Here is a 20499-nt window from a genome sequence, read left to right on the forward strand (position 1 = left end):
GGGTGCCCGAAAGCTTGCAAATAAATAATTTCTTTTGCCAATATCTAGCTGGTTTAATAAAAGTTACCACCTCTGCCAGGAGTTTTAAGTCCTGGTTATAACACTAGAACTCTTCTGTCCCAGCTCACACTACAGGCCCTAAAAACTAATGCATCTGCATTCACGTGAGGAAAGGCAAACGCTGATGTAAGCGCAGACATGGGCTTGTATCATCCTACGGCTTCCAAAGCCCCCAGCAGGTTTAGGTGGTGTAAAATAAATACATGAATCACAACAAAGAGAGACGGCGACACAGGCAGACGGTCTCCAGGAGCGCCGGGAACTGGAGAGGAGCAGACCTGCCTACCCCGCCCCGGGGGCTCGCGTTCCTTTAGAAAGAAACAAACTTTCTGTGCGTTCGGAGGGCGGTGTTCTCTCGCAGCTGATTGGAGGAGCGCGTTCTGAGCACGTGACCCGGCGGCCAATCGGGCGGCGGGCAGAGGTTGGTTGTATTGGTTCGGATGGGGCCCGGGGCAGGGCGGCGGAGCGGGCACGGCGGGGTCGGGCAGTGCGGGGCGGCGGCCGGAGCTGGGCAGCGGAGGTGGCAGTGACAGTGGCGGTGAGCGCTCGGGCTGGGCGGGAGGCCGAGGCCGGTCGCGGGTTCCCCTGCTCGGTGGGGCGGCGCAGGGTGGCTCCACGTGACTGCGTCCCATTGTGGCCGGCGCGCCCCGGGTGTTCTTGCATCGTTCTCCCCCCTTCCCCCCTGAGACCCCAGCGCCGGAGGCCGGGGGCCAGCCTCTGCATCGCCCCTGCCAGCCTCAGTCTCTGTCCCGCGCCGGGACTAACTTTCATGGGAACTTTTGGGGGGTGTGTTCAGTTGGGCACGGAATTGGCATCCCAGACTCTGCAAGAGCTGCTCGACCCGTGGGGCTGAGGGCATTGGGCCGGCATGACCAGAGATGAGGAGCCTGCCCTGCCATTCCCAGCTGGCTGCTGGAAACTGCGAAGCACTGACCATGACCGCTGCTTCTTTCCATTTCCTTTTGTGGCTTTTAAACAAAAGGAAGTGGCCTGTGGTGTGATACAGCACCGAGCGGCTTTAGGAAGTTCGAAGCTTGGTGCCTTTGTCAGGTCACGTCAGTCCCGAGGCTGCCGCAACTGTTGGGGCACCTTAGATGCTGTCGCAACCCTCCTCTGCTCCGGTGAAGTTAGTTGAGTTGCTTTGCGGCATTAAAAACTCTTTGGGCAGAGTGACGTGGTGGCACCCATCTCTCCAGGTATGGATGGCCGCTGGCTCACAGGAAGCTCATCCGCCCTTGGACAGGTCTTGTTTTTAGTCCTGCTGAGTATCCCCACACCCTCCTCACCCAGGCAAGCCCAGGTGGGGGTGCCCGTTTAGCCACTGACAGCCTGACCATGGAACAGGCTGTACTGGTTTACATGGTACCAAAGAGCAGACCAAGAGAGGCCTGGCCTGACAGTCGGTGCCTTTGTATAGGGGGTGAAACCCTCTTCTCTAGGAGCAAAGAGAACTTGTTTCAGCTGATTCATCAATTAGGAGAGATTGTTAGGAGCTGGAAGGGACCTTGTAGATCATCGGGTCCTGTCCCCCTGTACTAGGCAGGAAAAGACAACTGGGGTCAAGTGACCCCACTGAGGTGACTGTCCAGTCTCCTTTTGAAGATTTCCAAGGTAGTTGACTGCACCACCTCTGGAGGGAGTTTATTCCAGTCTGGACACCCTGACTGTGAAGGAGTTTTTCCTGGAATTGAGTCTGAAGCGGCCTTCCAGGAGTTTGTACCCATTTGGTGTTAGGCAGTGGAGTTATTCTGAAGCCTGGCTGTGGTAACTGCAGAGCTGGCAAGTTAAATGGATCTTTAAAACATCTATTTTTTTTATTTTAAGCGCAAGAGTTGTTTTGAACTGTTTCAAACCATAGGTCTGGTTTGCTCTCTCTCTCTAACAGAAGGTACTATATTTTCATTCCTCTACTCAAATTATATTGCAGATGAGCTGTGGTCCTGTATATTGTGTCCAAGTATCTTGCAGCACTGATGTCACTTCTGTGAAATCACTTCCTGGAATGAAACATGCAGACATTGGTTTTGTTGCTGCAGCAGTTTGTTCCTCACCTACAACTTCAGTGTCTGACTGATGCTATGATTTTGTAATGTGTGTGACCAGCTGTACTAGTTACAAGCAGGAAGTCTGACCAAATATTTCTTCCCGGTTTCTACATAGATGAAAATGAGGTGTAGGCAAAGTGCCTGTGTGTGTCACTTCATCTTGTTTTTGATGGCAACAATAAAGCATGTACTAAACATTGCTAAAAACTTTTTCAAAACAGAACTAACAGCTTTTCTGCAGTATCATTTGGTATTCTTTTTCACATAAAACCATATATGTCTACCAGGCCAACAGATTGGCATTAGTTTAAGGGGGTGTTGCCAAGTGAAAACAAAACTATTTTAAAAACATCTTCCTTATCTTTGCTGCGTATAGTAGTAACAGTGAAAAGTGAAAATTAAAAAAAAATGACAAAACTTTCTCATTTTGGCTGTTGTCTAAGTTTTAGAAAAGTTACACTAATTGGTTTAACTTTTTACCTTTAAAATCGAGTTCTTTGGTGCCAGCAGCACATTGCATTGGTGGTAAATGCATAAGAGAGTTTCAAAACAAATGTTTTTTCTGGTATTTTAAGATAAACCAAAAATTCATGGAGGCATTTTGATTCAGTTGAAGTTTATTTGTGACGAAACTTAACATTTGGACTGGCTCTGGTAGCCTAAAATGCAAGGGCAAAGTTTAGTTAAAAGAAAGCTATTTTGAAAATGACATATAAACATCTCTACCTTACATTTAATCATTTTGGATGTATTTTGGATGTTGCCTTGTGATGTGGATGGAAAGAAGTCTGGATGTACTATTATCTAATTGTACATCCTAGCTAGTTGGAGGCATGAGACACACACCTACGGTATAAAACAACTCATGTTCTATCATGTTACATTGTCGTAACAGATGGAGGGCCTCAAATTTTTCAAACATGTACTTCCAGTTTCATCATTAATTTGAAATGAGTTGGCCGTAGGTATTACTTAGGGGTGAGAGTGATGGAACAAAGTGTGCCCAATTATATATGTTTTCAGAGTTTTTAGGTGTATGTTAGGACTTGTTTGCAAAGAGAAATGTAACGTTATATAATGTAATAGAGATTATAATGGACTGCCAAAATAACCTTGTGTGGTTGTCCTTATAAATTAAACCTTCCCAACAGACCATACAAGTATAATTTATAAGGACAACCACACAAGAGGTTATTTTGGCAGTCCATTACAATCTCTATTACATTATAAATTATACCTGTATGGTCTGTTGGGAAGTTTTACCCATGTAGTCATGCCCTTTGGAACCTAAACAGAAATCCTCCTCCCCATCCTCAAAACTGTGTGCCCATGTGTAGGGGGACAAAAGGACCTTAGACCAAATTCAGCGCAGATATAAGTCTGAGCCAAGTATTGAGTGTTGGCCACTCATGGGGCGTTTTTACACATGCATGCATCGCGGTGCCAGGCACTTTGAAAAGCACCCAGGGCTGTGACACATGCAGTTATATAAGTGTCAAAATGCATGCTAGTGTGGAGAAAATGGCGGCACGCTTTTGAACTAAAACATCTCGGAGATGCTTTAGTTCAACAGCGCACTGCCACCATTTGCTGCGCGCTGATGCATGTTTTGCCACTTATACACCTGCACACGGCGCAGCTCAGCTCTTCTCAGCTCACTCAGATTAATCAAGCCTCCAAAGCAGCAGGTTTACCGGTGTGTCGCTGGAAAAAAAGTATGTGTATGAATGCCCGTGATTTCTAATCCTAGATGTGTTGCTTGCATCATACGTATCTAATTAGCACTTAGGGTTTTTGTATTTTTTTTTATTCTGGTCTGTTTAAACAGACCAAAGTTCCTTTGGACCTAATACTTGGATACTTCTGGACTTCCTTTTGGCCCCCTCCCCTCCAATACATTTAACTCCCACTGAAGGAGAGTTAGACTCACATTTTTAGATTTAGATGTTGTTTTGCTCTGCATTGCAAGCAGTCCTTAGGTGGCTGGGTCCCATTTTCACAAGCAGCTTAGGCACTAAAGCAGGGTTTGGTGGCCTGCGGAGCCATTGGATCCAGCCTGCAGGGCTGGGGTCCTTTGTCAGTATTCTGGTGACAGGGCTTTGGCAGCATTTGGCAGATGGGTTTTTGCCTGTGCTGTGGCTGGGTAGGAGGGAGAAGCAGCAGTGGCAGTGGCCTGATGCTAGTGCTGGCTTGCTCCAGACCTGAGCTTGGCTGTTCCAGCCCGCTGCTAACAAGCATTGCTGAGCGCTGCACTAAGGGATCGACAAATGAATTAAACCATGACATGGGGAAATTAAGCTGTCGTGATTTAGCTCTGTTTCCTTCAAGGGAAAGCTGCCTTGGTTAGCATCCACTTACTGCAAGTTAGAACAGACACATGAAACAGTACTGCAGTGTACCTAAACTGCAGTAATACCCTCCACCTCCTTGGTACAATCAATATCGTGATAGTATAACTCATTATAATTAGTTTGTTCATACACTTTGGCTTTTGAGCGCATTGGTGGCTCTAGCCATGGTAATCACTTCTGCGTTGCAGTGCTCAACAGAACTAGGTGCAAAGACCTTTAGGAATCGGGACCTTAGGCTCTTAAATTATTTAGATTCATTTGATACTGTTGCCCAAAGGCTTTAATGGTGAGCCAAGCCAGGAAGTGATCTTGCATGCCTCAACCCTGAGGGAGAATGAGAGATCAGATGGTCTTTGTAATATTTCAGGATTCATTTATGGAGGTCCCCAGAGGGCCATATATGATGGTGCCTTGGATTTATTTTATTTCCCCTGGTCTAAAATCTGTGGATATAGAATTTTTTGGCAGCAGTATCTTGCTCTAAGGGCCTTGTTTAACTTCCCTTTAATACCACGAGCCCCTGCTAGAATATGGGTTTTGTGAATGTGTACAGGAGCAGGGTATTGGATGTGTATGGATTTCATAGACATTCGGGCTGGAAGGGACCTCAGAGGATCATCGAGTCCAGCCCCCTGCCCCAGGGGCAGGAAGTCATCTGGGATCATAGGATCCCAGCAAGATAAACATCCAAATGTGTCTTGAAGGCGTTCAAAGTAGGTGCTTGAACCACCTCTGGTGGCAGTCTAGTCCAAACCTTGGGGGCTCAGACAGCAAAGAAGTTCTTCCTGATGTCCAGCTTGAATCGGTCATGGTGGGGTTTGTGACAGTTCGATCTTGTGTTACTGAAAATCTTCAAAGCTTTAGTTGAGCTTGCTCTTTACCCTTTTAAGGTCAACACCTGTGTGTGTAAATAAATTGGAGGAGCACTCTTTCTGTTGCCTTTTGTGGCATTTAAATTTAATCTAAGTGGCGGCTTGAAATCAGTCGCAGTCTTCTTGGCCCTGGAGTCTCCTGCATTTTTGGTTCTCTGACTGGTGATAAAGGAGGAGCTTTGCTCCTCGTCTGGTTACTCCACAGTGTGTAGAGGTGTGTATTGGTTGAGGATGTTCGTCTGTGCATAATCCTTGCCTCGCCCAACCTTGCAGACACCTTAATTGACCTTTTTTCATCTGTAAGACTTGCGCATGAAACAGTTTTAGCTTTTAACACCTTTTAGTAACATCTATAAACTGCATCAGGGAATGGCATTTGGTTATTACGTTTCTCAATTCTTCAGAGTCGCCAAGTTCAAGTAATTGGGTAGAAAAAGTTGTCACGTGCCCAACTGATTTAGGCAGTTATGCTCATAGATTGTTTGCTTTTGAAAATTATACCCAAGGAACTCACTATCTGAGAAATTTTAATCAAAATGTTCCTTGTGCTGGAGTAAATACCACGCCTCTGTGGCTGAAGTGAAACCTAATTGCATTTCAGGTTGTTCAATTTCTTAGTTGCAGGACCTTGTTCTATTTCTTTGGGTGTCCCTCCCCTTGGTCTTACCAGGCACCGCGCTCTCCGGGCTGTCGCCCTCCCCAGCTGTGTTTGGCTGCATCTCCATAGCTGCTGTTTATGCTGTGACCATCGTGTTCTGTATTCTATAGAACCATGTAGTCAAATGGAGGGTGAAGTAACTTAATGAGATGTGTGGTACCAGTCTTCAGCAAATTCAGGGACCTTTGAGAGAGAACAGCTCTAAATAAGTAACTTACTCATTCCTTTGGTGTGGAGTACATTCGACTTTGTCCAGTTTGGTTTTGAATGCCTCCCGGGATGAAATTTCCTATAGGTGGATGCAGTGGGATAATACAGTGACAGGAGGATGCTGGTGCTTGAATTTGTGATTTATTTATTTTTAACTTCCAGAGGGGAAGAAAATGCAACAAGAGCTCTAGACTTCAACTGGGGACTTCACCATGGAAGACTTGGAAGGACATCACTTCAGTTCAGTGGAAGAAGAAACTAGATACTGGAAAGAACTGGCGATGAAGTACAAGCAGTGGTAAGGGCAACGTGTGTGATAGGGTGTGCGCACATTGCAGTCAGAGCTGTGGAGATGTGGTTGAGCCAGTTTAAATCCATTTGCTATGGGAAGCAAGAGTGGTGAAGGTGTGGTGACATTAGCATCAGTCAGCAGCATAGGGTTTCGTAGAGGTGGGGCAAAATCTTGAGGCAGGTTCCCCACCCTATGTGGGGATACTGCTAGCATGGAGGGTGTGCCTGTTGAGTTAAATCTGGTCATCTGGTAGTGCTAAGCAAAAGACAACCCAAGGCCCTTGCCTTTCCTGTGTCTATGACCCTGGCCTATCACAGACTGCAGCAGGATTTTGGGTGCTCAGAGTGTCTCTAATTGCAGAGCACAGGATCCTGTAACCCACTGAGGAATCCTGTAGTGGATGGAGTTGTGAAATCATCATAGCTGATCCTGAGTTTTTAGGCCCCCATGAAAGCATTTGCTTCTCCAGCAGCCTTTCAGAAGTAGTTTGAGTCAGGAATATGTTGCCCAGATACAGTTCAACAGTATCCAAAGTCAGAGTAAACTCCTGGGTCAAGTGGAGCATCTTCATTGCATCTTCTTTCTCTTCATACAGGTCAGGGTAAATGGAATATTTCAGCCAGTTCAGTGGTGCAAATTGTGACCTTCATAGCTTTGCAGGTCAGAAGGTTATATCCCTCTAGGGCCATCTGCATATATCTCTAGGGATCAGGCCTGGAAAATACATTGATGTTGAATATTCAGACCTCTTTCAGATCATTGTAGCAATATTTGGATTAATATGGAGAACAGGCTTGTGTTCTCTGCATGGTGCAGAGGAAATTTCTGCACATGAGATTTCACAAATATTTAAATATTTTAGTATCTTAAATGTTCAATCAATTAAGCATGACGGAGGGTGTGCAACATAAGAAGCTCGTAGGATCCTATTAATGTCTTGCACTCCAGTAGAGGGACTGGGCCTGTAATCCCCTGTCTGGAGATGAATGGTTAGAGGTATTTGTTCAGTATGAATAGCTGCTGACAGTTGTGGAGAAAAAACAAAAACCATGGTTTGCTGCTTGAGGGTTCAATCAGTTATTAGATAAAAGCACCAGAAAAGTCCTGCTGGAGCAGCTGATCTATGCAGATGTTGGGTGAGTTGGAGCAAACTAACGTGATGCATCTTCTAGGCATGTTCTGGGCTTAGCTCAGGGGACACACTGAATTTAAAGTAAACTGCTGCTGCTTTGGTTTTCTTTTACATCTGTAAGCAGCCAGTGTGTCTTGATTACAGAGAGGCATCTTCATGCCAGCACTTCTATTTTGCTTTTCTTTGAAAATGTATATGTGGAAGGCAGGCCTAGACCCTTCAGCTGTATTAGGGCTCACAGAGCATTTGATTTGGTCACGTTTGCATTGTGAGTGAGGTGGTAGCATTAGTGAGCCTTGATCCAAGATAACTCTGTAACTGGAATTGTGCTTTAGTGCAGAGAATACACAGGAGGAGCTGCGGGAGTTCCAGGAGGGGAGCCGGGAGTATGAAGCAGAGCTGGAGACACAGCTGCAACAAACAGAATCCAGAAATCGGGACCTTCTGTCAGAAAATAATCGCCTTCGAATGGAGCTGGAGTCAATTAAGGTAAAGAGACAGCCAGGAGGAGAAGTCCTCCAAGAAGCATAGAACTCCACTAATAGTGATGCGCTGGTCATAATGACATAGATTGCCAAACCACAAAGATAGTTTGCATCAATATCAAGAAAATAAGCAGTCATTTGCAAGGATCTCGGGACTAATGCTATTAGAGGTGCAGCAATACATCGGTCCCATATTGAATCGGCACCGATTATAAGAAAAATTGACTGTATTGGCAATCAGCTTTTTTTTGGCTGAGTGGCCAACAACATGGCTGATTAATGCCACATGTGTGTTTGCAGCTGCAGCACAGCACACAGGCATCCAGGAGCCAAAGCTCTATTGGTGCACCCCTAAATGCTATAGTTCGTACTGTCAAACCTCTTCTGTCTTCTCTCTATACAGTACTATTTTACAGGCTCAGGTAGTAAACCACAGCAATAAAAGATTGTCAGTAATCCAGAGGTAAATTCAGTTGCGCTGTGTTCCTGCACAGCACAGTGATATTAGCTTGTTTAAACATGCAGTGGCTGTGATCACTATATCTGTACATCTCATTGGTCTAGTGTAGTGGTGCTCAACCTTGTTGGCCAGGGGGTTAGATGGGCAGTGCCCAGTCCCTCTTCAGGCTGGGTCTGGTGGGGCCCCATCTGGCCGTAGAAAGGGGAAAGGTGCAGCCCTACCCTGATCCAGCTCTTTAGTGGATTTAGGGGGCTTGGTCTAGCCTTAACTTGGCCCCGCAGATGGGAGGGTCATGACCTGGCCCTGCAGGAGATTGTGGGGGGTGCCAGCCCCAACCTGGCAGCCTGGTCCCAACTCAGCCATGTGGAGGGAAGAGGATATGGCCTGGCTACAATCTGGCCATGTGGGGAGAGGGTTCATAGCTCAAATCTGGTCCATTCCACAGGGATTAGGATTTTAGCAGCAGAGGATTGGGGATATTAACTGCCACTGCTCCCACACCACCTTATTTCCCAACCTGTAGAGACCCGTAAGCTGGATTCTAAGGCTCTGAGGGCCACATCTGGCTCCCCAGGGTGGAGGCTGAGCACCCCTGGTCTAGTGGGTAGGACAGGTGCTGGGAATCAGACATGTATTCCATTAATACCGCATCTTAAAGTAGTCTCTAGCTGTCTTGATGGAAGGGGAATTTAACCACTCGGCATTTGGTTCCTCCGTCTGTGAATAACAAAACTTGCACCTTCTGAAAAGTGCTTTTGAGGTCTATAAAGGAAAAGTGCTCATTTATAGCACTTTCAGGATACAATCTCATTGAGGTGAAATTATTTGAACAAAATTGGGAGACAGTAATGGAAGAACATTACTTCCGTTGTTGGGACCCCACCAGACCCAGCCTGCAGTACAACAAGGACAAGTGCAGAGTGCTGCACCTGGGGTGCAAAAATATCCAGCCCATCTACTGGCTGGGAAGTGACCCTCTCAGCAGCACAGAAGCACTCTTTCTTGCCTAGGCAGGGGGTTAGACTTGATGATCTGTTGAGGTCCCTTCCGACCCTAGCATCTATGAATCTATGAACATCAGAAGGATACAGTAGAAAAAACAAAATCGGTCTGGTTCTGTTTTGGGCACATTCAGGAGTCTCTTGCTGAGTATTCTAAAAGCGGGGAAAAAAGCCCTCCAATAATTATCACTATTGGGGAATTGTACTAAGTTTACTCAAATTTGACAAAGGTTTGTCTTTGACATCTGCTGTTCAGAAATCATCTTGGTGACTCTTTGTTTGGAGGTTTAGTATAAATATTTTAAATATAAGTTGTCTGAAACCTGAAGAATTTTCCTCAGCATTTTCCCAGTTCAATATTTGTGGAAACAAGCACAGAATTAATGAATTATGCTCTGCTGAATTGGATTGAATACTGAACTAAGGAGAATTAAGCTGTATGTATAGCTGATGAACCTGGGTTTTACTTATAGTGCTTGTTGTACGAGTTGTTTCCATGCGTCACTAACTAGGTAATAAACACCTGATGGGGACACTAAACAATTTAGACTCGTTTTAAGGGACTTTTATTTTTTTTTGCACTTTGTAAAACTTTTCCAGAAACAAAATCAAAACCAAAGCCGTATGTTGTATTACAACGGGCGGTTTAAAGTACTGCTCAGTCCAACAGGTAAATGTCCTTAAAATACTGATCTCCTGACGTCTTGCATAGAACGTTGGTGTAGTTTGTTGCGTCAGTCCTACACAAACCCACCCGGGATGACGCTCTTGGGGAGAAGGTAAACTATTCCAATGAAAATAAAATCTGCAATAAACTTGTTGCTGTATGAGCTAGCGGGTAAGTGCATTCTTCCCACATGCAGAACGTTTTGGTATAAGAGAGGAGGTGACAAGCATTGTTTGTCAGGGAACCTGGGATGGAAATGATGCACATCACTATAAAGCCACAGAAAGATCAGAATAAATATTTGGAAAAACTAATAATTCCTCACTGCAAAGAACTTGATAAAGCATATTCTGTAGGAGACAAGCTCTTTAACAATTGGCTATTCATTCAGACTGAAAACTACGGTGACAGCCTGCAATGAAGGAACAGAGACTCCATTGATTACCAGATCAGCTGACAGTTTATTACAGTTTGCAAAAAAACAAAGGCTCAGACCTCACAGTTCTGGTCTTTTATCTAAATCAGTTCAAGAGAGAGAAGCTTTAAACTTGTGAGGCTGTTGAGCTTGGTAGCTCCCATCTATTTCAAGAACCAGTGTCCGCATCTAGGTCAACAATGCAGAAGTTTGCCAGGTCCCACAGTCTCCAGCTTTGAGCTTCCCCAATTGTCCTCTGTATTTCCACCCCAAGTATAAACAGTAGAGTTCATGCTATCTAAAAATAAACAGAGATACTGCCTCAGAGCCCAGTTTGTAGGTCTTGTGTTTTCAGTAAATGGGCTTACTGTTTGGAAATTTTAAGTTAAACTATGCCTTTGTTCATGCTCAAGACATTTAGACTAAGGAATAAAGTGTAAAAAGTTGTGGAATGTTTGGTGTCTGCGCCTAATCATCCTATTATCAGTTCAGAGTTTCTTAATTTTGCATGGCTTCACCCACATCTTGAAACTGCTCTCTTTAAATTACTAAGGATGGAAATAAAGAGTTTCTGATTTGTGGATTTGTTTTAGTGACTTAAGTTGACTGCCTAGCGACTGGGGTGATAAGTGCTTTAGGAATGTTAATGGGTGGCAATCTTGGGATCTTCAAGAAAGGAATCTGGCAAGTTAAAGTAGTTCTTTGCCAAGGCTGTGGTGTGTGAACTATTGCAGTACAGGCCAGATTATGCGTATGCCTGAAAGGGATACTGACATCATATTTTAAAAATGTCCTATTAGGTAACCAGCTTAGATAATTGTATCTGCAGTGGCTAAAGCCCTAAGCTTACTTTGGGACCTGCCAGTAGAAGCCTGGGCCTATGAGAAGTTTGTTGCTAGGACCCACATCTTGCTGACTGAGAAGGGCAGAGTAAATGTAGCAGGAAGGAGGGGATGTGTCTGCTAAATCCCTGACCTGGTGATTTGTTTTTCTTTGGTTAGGAAAAGATTGAAATGCAGCATTCAGAAGGCTATCGGCAGATCTCCTCACTAGAAGAAGACCTGGCGCAGACAAAAGCCATTAAAGATCAACTTCAGAAGTATATTCGGGAACTTGAGCAAGCAAATGATGACTTGGAAAGAGCAAAAAGGTGGCAAAGATGTTTTTCCAATTCTGCCTTGTTTTGGGGGTCTCATAAAATTGAGCAGGTGCATTATGGTGCTGTACTGGTTAGACTGAACTTTCTGAAGCTGCAGTACATATGTTGGATTGTTTGTTTCTTAATCCCTTACAAGCTTAAAGTTAAGTCACTTCTGCTTTCCACTCTCCACACTGAAATAGGGTTTATGTGGAGAATCCAGTAGTGACCACTGTATAAATTTCTTTTTCTTCTGGCTACACAGAGCCACTATAATGTCCCTGGAAGATTTTGAACAGCGTTTAAACCAGGCTATTGAAAGAAATGCCTTTCTGGAAAGTGAGCTGGATGAGAAGGAGAACCTCCTGGAGTCAGTGCAGCGCCTGAAGGATGAAGCTAGAGGTTAGAAAACATTGGTTTAGGTAGACCCCTGCTTCCCCTTCCAAACTCCCAATTATTAAATCCTCCCCCAACTGTCAGTGTCTGGTAAGTTGGGCGTTTAACTTTGTGAGGCATTTGGACCTTAATTTTTAGAAACAACTCAGGAAGCTCCCCTGCTCCTCTGCTGTATTGAGAGTATTCAGTAGCAGACCAGGGGCCAAAGACGTGTCCCAGAATGCCGTATGTCCTTCTGTGAGGCCTCTGTTTTAGAGACAAGGACATCCTCTTGGGGTGGGGCATACATTCTTTTGTCCTAGCTGCACACTTCATTGTGAGTTCAAAGGATGTGATTTTTAGCTAATACAGTAGGGATATTGTCTATCTCCATCCTTTACCAGCTTAAAAGAAAGGAGCCAATGAGGACAGTCTGAAGAGGCCATTTGTTAATATACCCTCGTGAGTGAATACTATTTGTTTAATTCACACAAACTTCACAGTGAACAATTCAGTTATTTTCCCTATGCCCAGTTTACCAATCTGTAAAATGGGAGTAAAACTCTTCATCTGTGTGATGGATGGAGGATGAGTTCATTGTCATCTTGAAGTGCACAGTTAATAAGTAGCAGTAAAATTATACCTGGAATCACTATCATGAGGGTGACACAATCCCAGTAAGGCCTGGTTTCCTGATTGGTCAGGCTAAGATGCTCAGAATTTTTAGCCTGTAGAATAGGGGTGGGCAAAATGGCAGATCTGGCCAGAGGCCAGACTCCATTTCCCAGTAGCCTCTGCCTCTTGCTGCGGCTGGGTTCCATGGGGCCCCAGCAGTGCCAGTGCCCTGGCAGCACGGAGTTAGGATTTCCATGGAGACCAGCCCCAGCAGTGCTGGCAGAGCATGTGGTTGGGTAAGGACAGGCTCCACGGCCGGGTTTGGGATCTTGCAATGGTGACAGCATGGTCCGGAGCTGGGGCAGAGTATGATCCATTGCCTGTGCCGCCCCTGCCTGGGGTATGCGGGGAGTGGATTCCCAGCTCTGCCCCGATTCCGACCACATTGTCACCGCTGCAAGATCCAGTATTGCCAACCCCACCGTGCCAAAAATCATGAGATGAACTCTTAAAACGTCGAGAGATTGGCATGTAAATCATGGGATGCTATATTTGAAATGTGTGTGTGTTATTTGTGAAGGTGTTGGGGGCTGTGGGTGAGGGGGGGTTTGGAGCCTGGAAAGAGAGGTTCCCCATACACCCTGGCAGGATGGGTGCAAACTAGTGGAGACTAGATGACTAGATTCAGGTTGGACATTAGGAAGACATTTTTTACAGTAAAGGTGTCCCGAATCTGGAATGGGTTTCCAAGGGAGGTGGTACTATCGCCTAACTTGGAGGTCTTCAAGAGGAGGCTTGATAGACAAGAGGAGGCTTGTCTGACCTTGGTCCTCTTTCCTGCCAGGAGCAGGGAGTCGGACATGACTATCCTTTGTGGTCCCTTCCGACTCTACAATCTCTGAATCTATGATGTGGAGTACTGTGGGTCAGGAGTGAGGAGCAGCAGCAGGGCTGGGTGGGCTGTGGCTTGAGAGTGAGGAGCAGATAGACAGAGACACAGGGACAGCACCCAGCTGGTAAATGGAGGGAAAGTGGGGGTGGAGATCAAGGGCCCTGGAGGGAGGGAGGGAGTGTGGTGGAAGAAGGGGCAGTGGTGAATGGGGCCCTGGGGCCGGGGCGGGTTGTCCAGAGGTGCTGGGGGTAGGGGTGGCTACCTGCAGCAGCCCACACTCCTGGGGGAGGCATGGGGGCACGTGTCTCCCGTGGGACAGAGGCAGGTTGCTCTCTCAGGGCTCTGTACCCTGCTGCCTTTATCCCAGGAACTCAGCCATGGGACCGCAGTGTGCCTCCTGTCCCATGTCCCCCATGGGGATGTGCCGCCTGCCCCAAGTCCCCTGCCTGCCTGGCAGGTAGCAATGGCATTGTGAGGCTGAGCTCTGGAGCAGGGCACAGAGCCCCAGCCCGCAGGGGGCAGCCTGCCCCTGCCCCATGGGGGGCACATGCCCCCATGCCTCCCCCAGGGGTGCGTGCTGCTGCGGGGAGCTGCCCCCCTCCCCTGCACCTCTGGATGACTGGCCCCGGGCCCTCATTCACCCCTGCCCTGTTCCTTCCCCACCCCCTCCCTCACTGTGGGGGCCTCGATCTTTTTTCCCCCTCCCCTTTCCTCCCCCCCTTTCCCTTCACTTACGAGCTGGGAAAATCCAGAGAGCTGAGGGTTGGATCGGGAGTTCGCGAGTCGGAGTTATTTTGACTTCGAAATCCTGAATCTCGTGATGGTTTTGCGACACTCGGCGTTACTGAAGAGCTGAGCCCTGGAACAGCTCCCTGCTCAGCTGTGTGCCCTGCCAGTGCTGCTGGGGCCAGTTTCCATGGAAACCCTGACCCCTTGCTGTCAGGGCACTGCTGCTGCTGAGCTCTCCATGGAAACCGGCTGTAGCAATCTGGGCAGGGGCTGCTGGGAAATGGAGAGGGCTGAGGGCTGGACTTTGCCTGCCCCTGCTATAGAAGCTACTTCATAGACAGAGGCAATGAAATGCAATGGTGGGGAAGGTCAGCCATATAACCTAACAAGAGCATTTTTCATGCATGTTGATCTATATTGAAATATGTATCCCAAATGTTTCTCTTTAGACTTACGGCAAGAACTTGCAGTGCAGCAGAAGCAGGAGAAACCCAAAACGCCTATACGAAGTACTCTGGAGGCGGAAAGAACGGACACAGCTGTGCAAGCAACCTTATCCGTGCCTTCTACCCCTATAGCCCATAGGGGACCCAGTGTCAGTCTGAGCACTCCAGGAACTTTCAGAAGAGGTAGGAGAGACCAACAGCAGTCAGGTGTAAGCCTGTCATACAATCCAGTTCCCCTTTTCAGCGTAGGAATTTAAATTTTAAGCATTTAATGTAAGCATTTAAAATTTTCTAAACTAAATCGCCAGAACTAGAACACAGAAGTAGAACTGAACATTCAGGGCTGAATGAGACAAGTGTTTTAAGCTAAGTGGTTTGGTGTACGTCTAGGCAATTCATTATAAAAATGTGAGGTGCTAAAAAACGTGAAAGAACCTAATGAATAACCTAATATAGAGTCAGTAGCAGTCTCTGATTATCCTGGATTACTTTGATGGAAAGGAGATTAGGTGTCAACATGTGCTAGTACTCTTGGTTGTGCAAAGATGTTGAAGTAGCCAGAGGATGGTTGCTGAATTAGAGACACTTGGCTCCAAAACAGCAGGAGAGTGACCATATCACTGTCTGTAGCAAACTACTAACTGCTTGCCCTTATCCATACTTTTAGTTGTTTGTTTTCATGAGTGCTGACTAGTTAAACAACAGCCTCCTTCTTCTTGTCTCCAATCATCCATACTTTTTAAAAAAACTTTAGTATAGAAAGCTCAGCTGTATTTTTGGGCTTGTATACAGGGAAGAGTTGGTTTCTTGTGATGATATTCAATACTAATGATATAATATAACAGCTGTGACAAGTGTTGATAAATTCTAAATGCTTCTGACCCAGGTATTCCTATCCCCAAACCCTCTATTCTATCAAAAAAAGCTGGTATAAAAGATCCTCTCATAAAAAACAGAGGAGCAAGGAATTCTTGAAACAGGGAATACAGTCTGGGATCCCTTGATTTCTGTGAAGGAAATATTTTATGTGCTGCTTGTCTTTGGTTTCATGGCAAGTGATAGAGATGCAGAATGCTCCTTGTGAAGTCAAAGGGCTTTTGAAGCCAGGGCACATTGCGGGTACTTCATCTCTGCGGTGACCCAGTGTAGTCTCAAAGACACAGAGATTTCTTTTGTAATGAGAAGTGTAATTCAGATAAAAGGTGAGGAGGAAATATTTACATTTGCCATCAAATGTCCTATGGTCTGTTGTCAGCGGTTAAAGGCTTCTCTGCTTTGCACATATGTGATGGAACGCATAACCCTATTTTTTAATTTCTCCTCAAGGTTTTGAAGATGGTTACAGTGGGGCTCCTCTCACGCCAGCTGCTAGGATATCCGCACTTAACATTGTGGGAGACTTGCTACGGAAAGTAGGGGTGAGTGGTTGAGACCGAGGCTAATCAGGGGCGGTGGAAGTGGTTGGGATTGTGTGAGGGAAAGGAGCTACTAGCCTTTGTATTAAATGAGTGAATCCATAGAGATAAACTCAAACCAACACTTGGCTCCAGGCAGACTTGAATTCTGCAAGGGAGAGCTTTGGAATTTGAATCTGTATTTTATAACTCTGACCTGTCTCTCGATATAACGCAGCTGATTAAACGCTGAATGTTGTTCCTCTCTGGTCTTTGCCCCATGCCAGATGCTGATCAGCTTGACTGTAATTCCTTTCCAGCTTTCTGGAAGAGGACGAGGAAGGGTCAGGGAAAGGGAAAGCAGAGCTGGTCAGTGTAAATGGGAGCAGTTTGAGGTGGGGGGATATGCTGCACTCTGGAAGAGGGTGATTCAGGCATGCTAACGTACACTGCCAGGAGGGCTTCTGGTGGCCCCTGCACTGGTATACCTTGTAGTGTCCTGCATAGTGTCTAGCCCCCTCTAGCAATTCCTGAGTAGCAACTCCCAGACATTCGGCCTGGTGCCTGAACCTTGACTTGTTGAGGGTGGAAGGCTTGAAAGAACATTCAGGCTTACAAAGAAACGAGGCCTATAGGAGTCGCCCTGTTATAAAAGAGCTGTTAACATTTCTGTGGCAGTCAAGACTTTCTTGATTAACTCAACTCGGCATTTAGTGGCTTTCTCCTCCTTACCCTAAGAGTTAATTTCTTCAGAAAAGCCATGTAATAATGAGACATAAAGGGCACGATCATCAGGGATCCTAGTTTGCTCTGTTTAAAAATTCCAAATTCTCTGATTTTAAAAAAGCTAAAAATCTGTTTTTCCGTGATTAAAATGAAACAATACTATTTACATATGTATATGTATACACACACATTCTAAATACCTATACATTTTGGCATTTGATTTTGGTTTTTAAAATGGAAAATCAGAGCTCCCCTGCCCCCTTTGCTTACCAGGACACAGGTCTGGCTATGGCTGTTGTTTCCCTCCCTCCCCCACTGCTCTGTGGTGCTAAACAGTTTTGATATCCTGGTGCCCCTCACTCCTGGTCCATAGCACCCCCCACCCCGTTCTTCTTGTGACGGTCATTCCTGATCTGATGCCCCCTGCGCCCCAGCCCCTCAGTGTGTGGGGAAGGGGAGTGGGGGCACAGGCACATGACACCCCCCCCCCCCCACTCCACTGCATCACCCATGCCCCCTGCTGCATGGACCATGAGCCCCCACACCCATAAACTTAACTGGAGGGGGCAGCAGGAGCTGCTCTCCACTGCTGCCTTGCTGCCACGTGCATGTGTGTACATGCATGTGGCACCCTTCTTGTCCTGCTCCCACCCGCAGTCCCAAGCAGCCCCTTGCGGAAATGTAGACGATGGTAGGTTTACCCTACCATCGTCTACGTTTTTCTCCTTTTAAAAAAGAAAGTTCACGTTTTTCCATGGCAAATGGAAAATACGAATCCCTGATGATCATGAAGGAAGTGGCCATTGTATATCTGCAGCATCTCTCATCTTCCTTCCTGGGGTTAGCCACAAACACCTTTTACCATCATAGATTTAAATTATTAGAAAATCTTCCCTTGGGCCTAGTGCCAGGGAGAAGACTGATGTCTAATCCTTAGACAAAATGTGTTTTCTCCAGGCCTTGGAGTCCAAGCTTGCATCGTGTCGGAATTTTGTGTATGACCAGTCGCCGAACAGAACCATCGTGTCCTCATCCCCATTCATGAACAGGAGCAGAGATGGCTTTGAACGACTGGGTCCTTCCCATCTCCCCCTGTGTGATACAGGGTTAGTCCTAGGCTTTGAATGTTAATGTTGCTCTGACCTGTTACCTTAAAGCCTTCACCCTTTTTGATTACTGTATTCACTCATATCCAAGACAAGGTTTCCGTTCCTTCTCCCCCCCCCCCGGTCCACTGAACAGGGTGGGGGTGGCGGGGGACTTGTTTTGGATTTGAATACCAGCTCGGGGCAGGTGGTTGCATCAGCTGCACTGCAGCCTTGGGCTGGGGCTGGGGCTGGAGCTGGGGCTGGGGCTGGAGCTGGAACTGTTGCCTCTGCTGCCATGACCTGGACTGGAGTGGCTCATGCAGCAGAGGAGGGGGTGCATGGCAGGGAGAGTGGGGGAGACCACACAACAGCAGGGGAACTGCTGCGCTTCTGGCTTTGACCTGGGGCCAGAGCCAGAGCTGACACCATTGCTGCTGCCTGGGCGGGATATGGAAATGGAGGTGGAGGTTTAGTGATATGCCAAGTTAGTTTCAGAAATGACTTTGGAAGGAAGGTGCTGTCAATACCTCAAACTGTTTATCAGCAGCCTAGCAAAGATTGCAGATGCAAGCCCTTCATACAGCTCATGCAGTAATGGACCTGTTTGTATCCACAGGTTAGTGAAACGTCTGGAGTTTGGAACAAGGCCTTCAAACATTGGAGCCCCAATGGCCCATTCCCCACAAGGTGTAGTCAAGATGTTACTCTGAGAAGATCATGGGATTAAGACCACAGCATTTTGGTTTTGGTTTTTTTCCCCAAAGGAGAAAACTCTTCCAAGCTCTTTAGTTCTAAACAGGATATTAACATAGAGTTGCAGTAGTAAGTAACTGGAATAAGGGTAAATGAGCTGGAAATGCAACAACCTTCGTCTCAGCCTGCGACAAAGTAGCACTGCCGCACAGCATGGGACTGTGAATCCTGTCAGCTGCTGTATATTAGCTTCTTGAGGGCTTCTTCTGTGACACTGCTGGTATAAACTGCCACTGCCATCCGAAGAGACACTATTTCCCACCCTCCCCAAATAAATAACAAATGTAATTGTATGCAGCACAACTACTGTTCTAGCTTGAATCACGATGATAACTTTCTAGTGCAGGCCACACACATCAGTAACCCAAATTGGGAGGCAGGATATTCTTCCATTAGTTCCAAGGTGAGACTCTGGATAAACAACAATGCAATTGCAAGTAAGCTTTATATGAGACTACGTGGAGAAATTTTATTGCTGGAATCTCATTGACCATCTGCCTTTGAGGCTGGAGAAAGTGACTTTTCATTAAGATTTCCTACTGGTTGAAGGAGGCAGGGAATGCTCAATGGCTGCATTTTTCAAGACAGCCAGAATGTGCCATGGTTCTTTGCACTGATTTAATGAACACATTCAGGTTTCCTGCAATTTCCACATGACCGTCTTCCTTGGGTTATGATCTCAATGGTGGTGCTTTTTTTTTTTTTTTGCTTTCTAAACCTCCTGTTATTGATGTGCCTTGTGTGTTTAGTGTAAGAATGCACCCTTTCTAGTTGCTCCTGATACTAACTTAGAAATGCCTTTTTAACCTGAGAAATCCTTAATGCTGGTCAAAGTATTAAAATGAATTTTTTAAAGTAGGTTTTTATCCAATAAAATAAGAGCTTTTTTTTTTAATGGAGCAAAGTCACTTGTATCAATATTATATCATAGAAATTTGTAACAAATATTTTTTGCACTATTTTTGCACAAATTATGAATAGATAAAGAAGGTGTTTTTTATGTTTGACTCAGCATTCAGGTACTGTTGTAACAGTGTCGTTCTCAGGCACTGTATGTCTACGGTATAGGAAATAACCTCAGGTTAATCCCACTCTTTTTATAATGTCTGGTTTTATCAGTGAACAGAATAAAGCTTATTCTGAATGCTGGTCTGTGGATAACATTGCCTGATCCACTCTGAATTCACTGCAAGTTGTATTTACAATTTATGTACCAATATTGGTCTAATCAGTTTCTCAGCTTGTTTGTTCTGCTATATGTAGCATGAAACACAGCCATACTTATCAAGTGTAAAGAGTTCAGACAGTATTCTTCTCACTCCTACTGTTTTGCGCCTTGGGGGGGTATTAGTCCTGATGGCCACGTCTCTAGGAGTGGTTCCTAGCGAAGCGCTGTCTTTCATTTATGTGGCCTTCATTACTGTAATGAGGAAGGTCATGAGATGTACTAAATTGCCTGCCAAAATCTTTAGGTGGTTGAACACATTTAAAAATCTGATTCCTGTTTCTCTCTGAGCTAGGGAATAGGGAAGTGATATTATTATTTTCAAGCTAGGGACCTAAGACATAAGAGATTCTGAAGGCTTGTTTACGTGTATAAAAATGTCAGAATAGCTCCCTGTGGAAACATATTTTATCCTGGAACAAACATCACATGGAGGATTCATAGACATTTGGGCTGGAAGGGACTGCGAA

General features: G+C 45.8%; 1 protein-coding gene across 2 annotated transcripts; it reads left to right on the forward strand.

The window, feature by feature from the left end:
* Window positions 1-510: 510 nt before the first annotated feature.
* Window positions 511-20113, forward strand: NDE1 (nudE neurodevelopment protein 1). 2 transcript variants are annotated; one of them, XM_006261583.4, is made up of 9 exons: window positions 511-598; window positions 6359-6494; window positions 7956-8109; window positions 11650-11798; window positions 12052-12188; window positions 14847-15026; window positions 16170-16261; window positions 17921-18069; window positions 18668-20113. In XM_006261583.4, the coding sequence occupies exons 2-9, from the start codon at window positions 6409-6411 to the stop codon at window positions 18759-18761; spliced, it is 1041 nt and encodes a 346-aa protein (XP_006261645.1). In that variant the 5' UTR covers window positions 511-598; window positions 6359-6408; the 3' UTR covers window positions 18762-20113. The 2 variants fall into 2 exon arrangements, with proteins under 2 accessions (XP_006261645.1, XP_059572691.1); XM_059716708.1 differs by lacking the exon at window positions 18668-20113 and adding an exon at window positions 16525-16606 and having other exon boundaries at window positions 17921-18063.
* Window positions 20114-20499: the final 386 nt, after the last annotated feature.

Source organism: Alligator mississippiensis, chromosome 13 (genome assembly GCF_030867095.1).
Source record: "Alligator mississippiensis isolate rAllMis1 chromosome 13, rAllMis1, whole genome shotgun sequence".
Taxonomy (NCBI): Eukaryota; Metazoa; Chordata; order Crocodylia; family Alligatoridae; genus Alligator; species Alligator mississippiensis.

Excerpts from the sequence above, each read along its gene's own strand:
- NDE1 (XM_006261583.4), top strand. The coding sequence starts at position 6,409 with ATGGAAGACTTGGAAGGACATCACTTCAGTTCAGTGGAAGAAGAAACT. Across the intron at positions 6,495-7,955 it reads GCGATGAAGTACAAGCAGTG|TGCAGAGAATACACAGGAGG; the intron begins GTAAGGGCAACG and ends ATTGTGCTTTAG. Across the intron at positions 11,799-12,051 it reads GACTTGGAAAGAGCAAAAAG|AGCCACTATAATGTCCCTGG; the intron begins GTGGCAAAGATG and ends CTGGCTACACAG.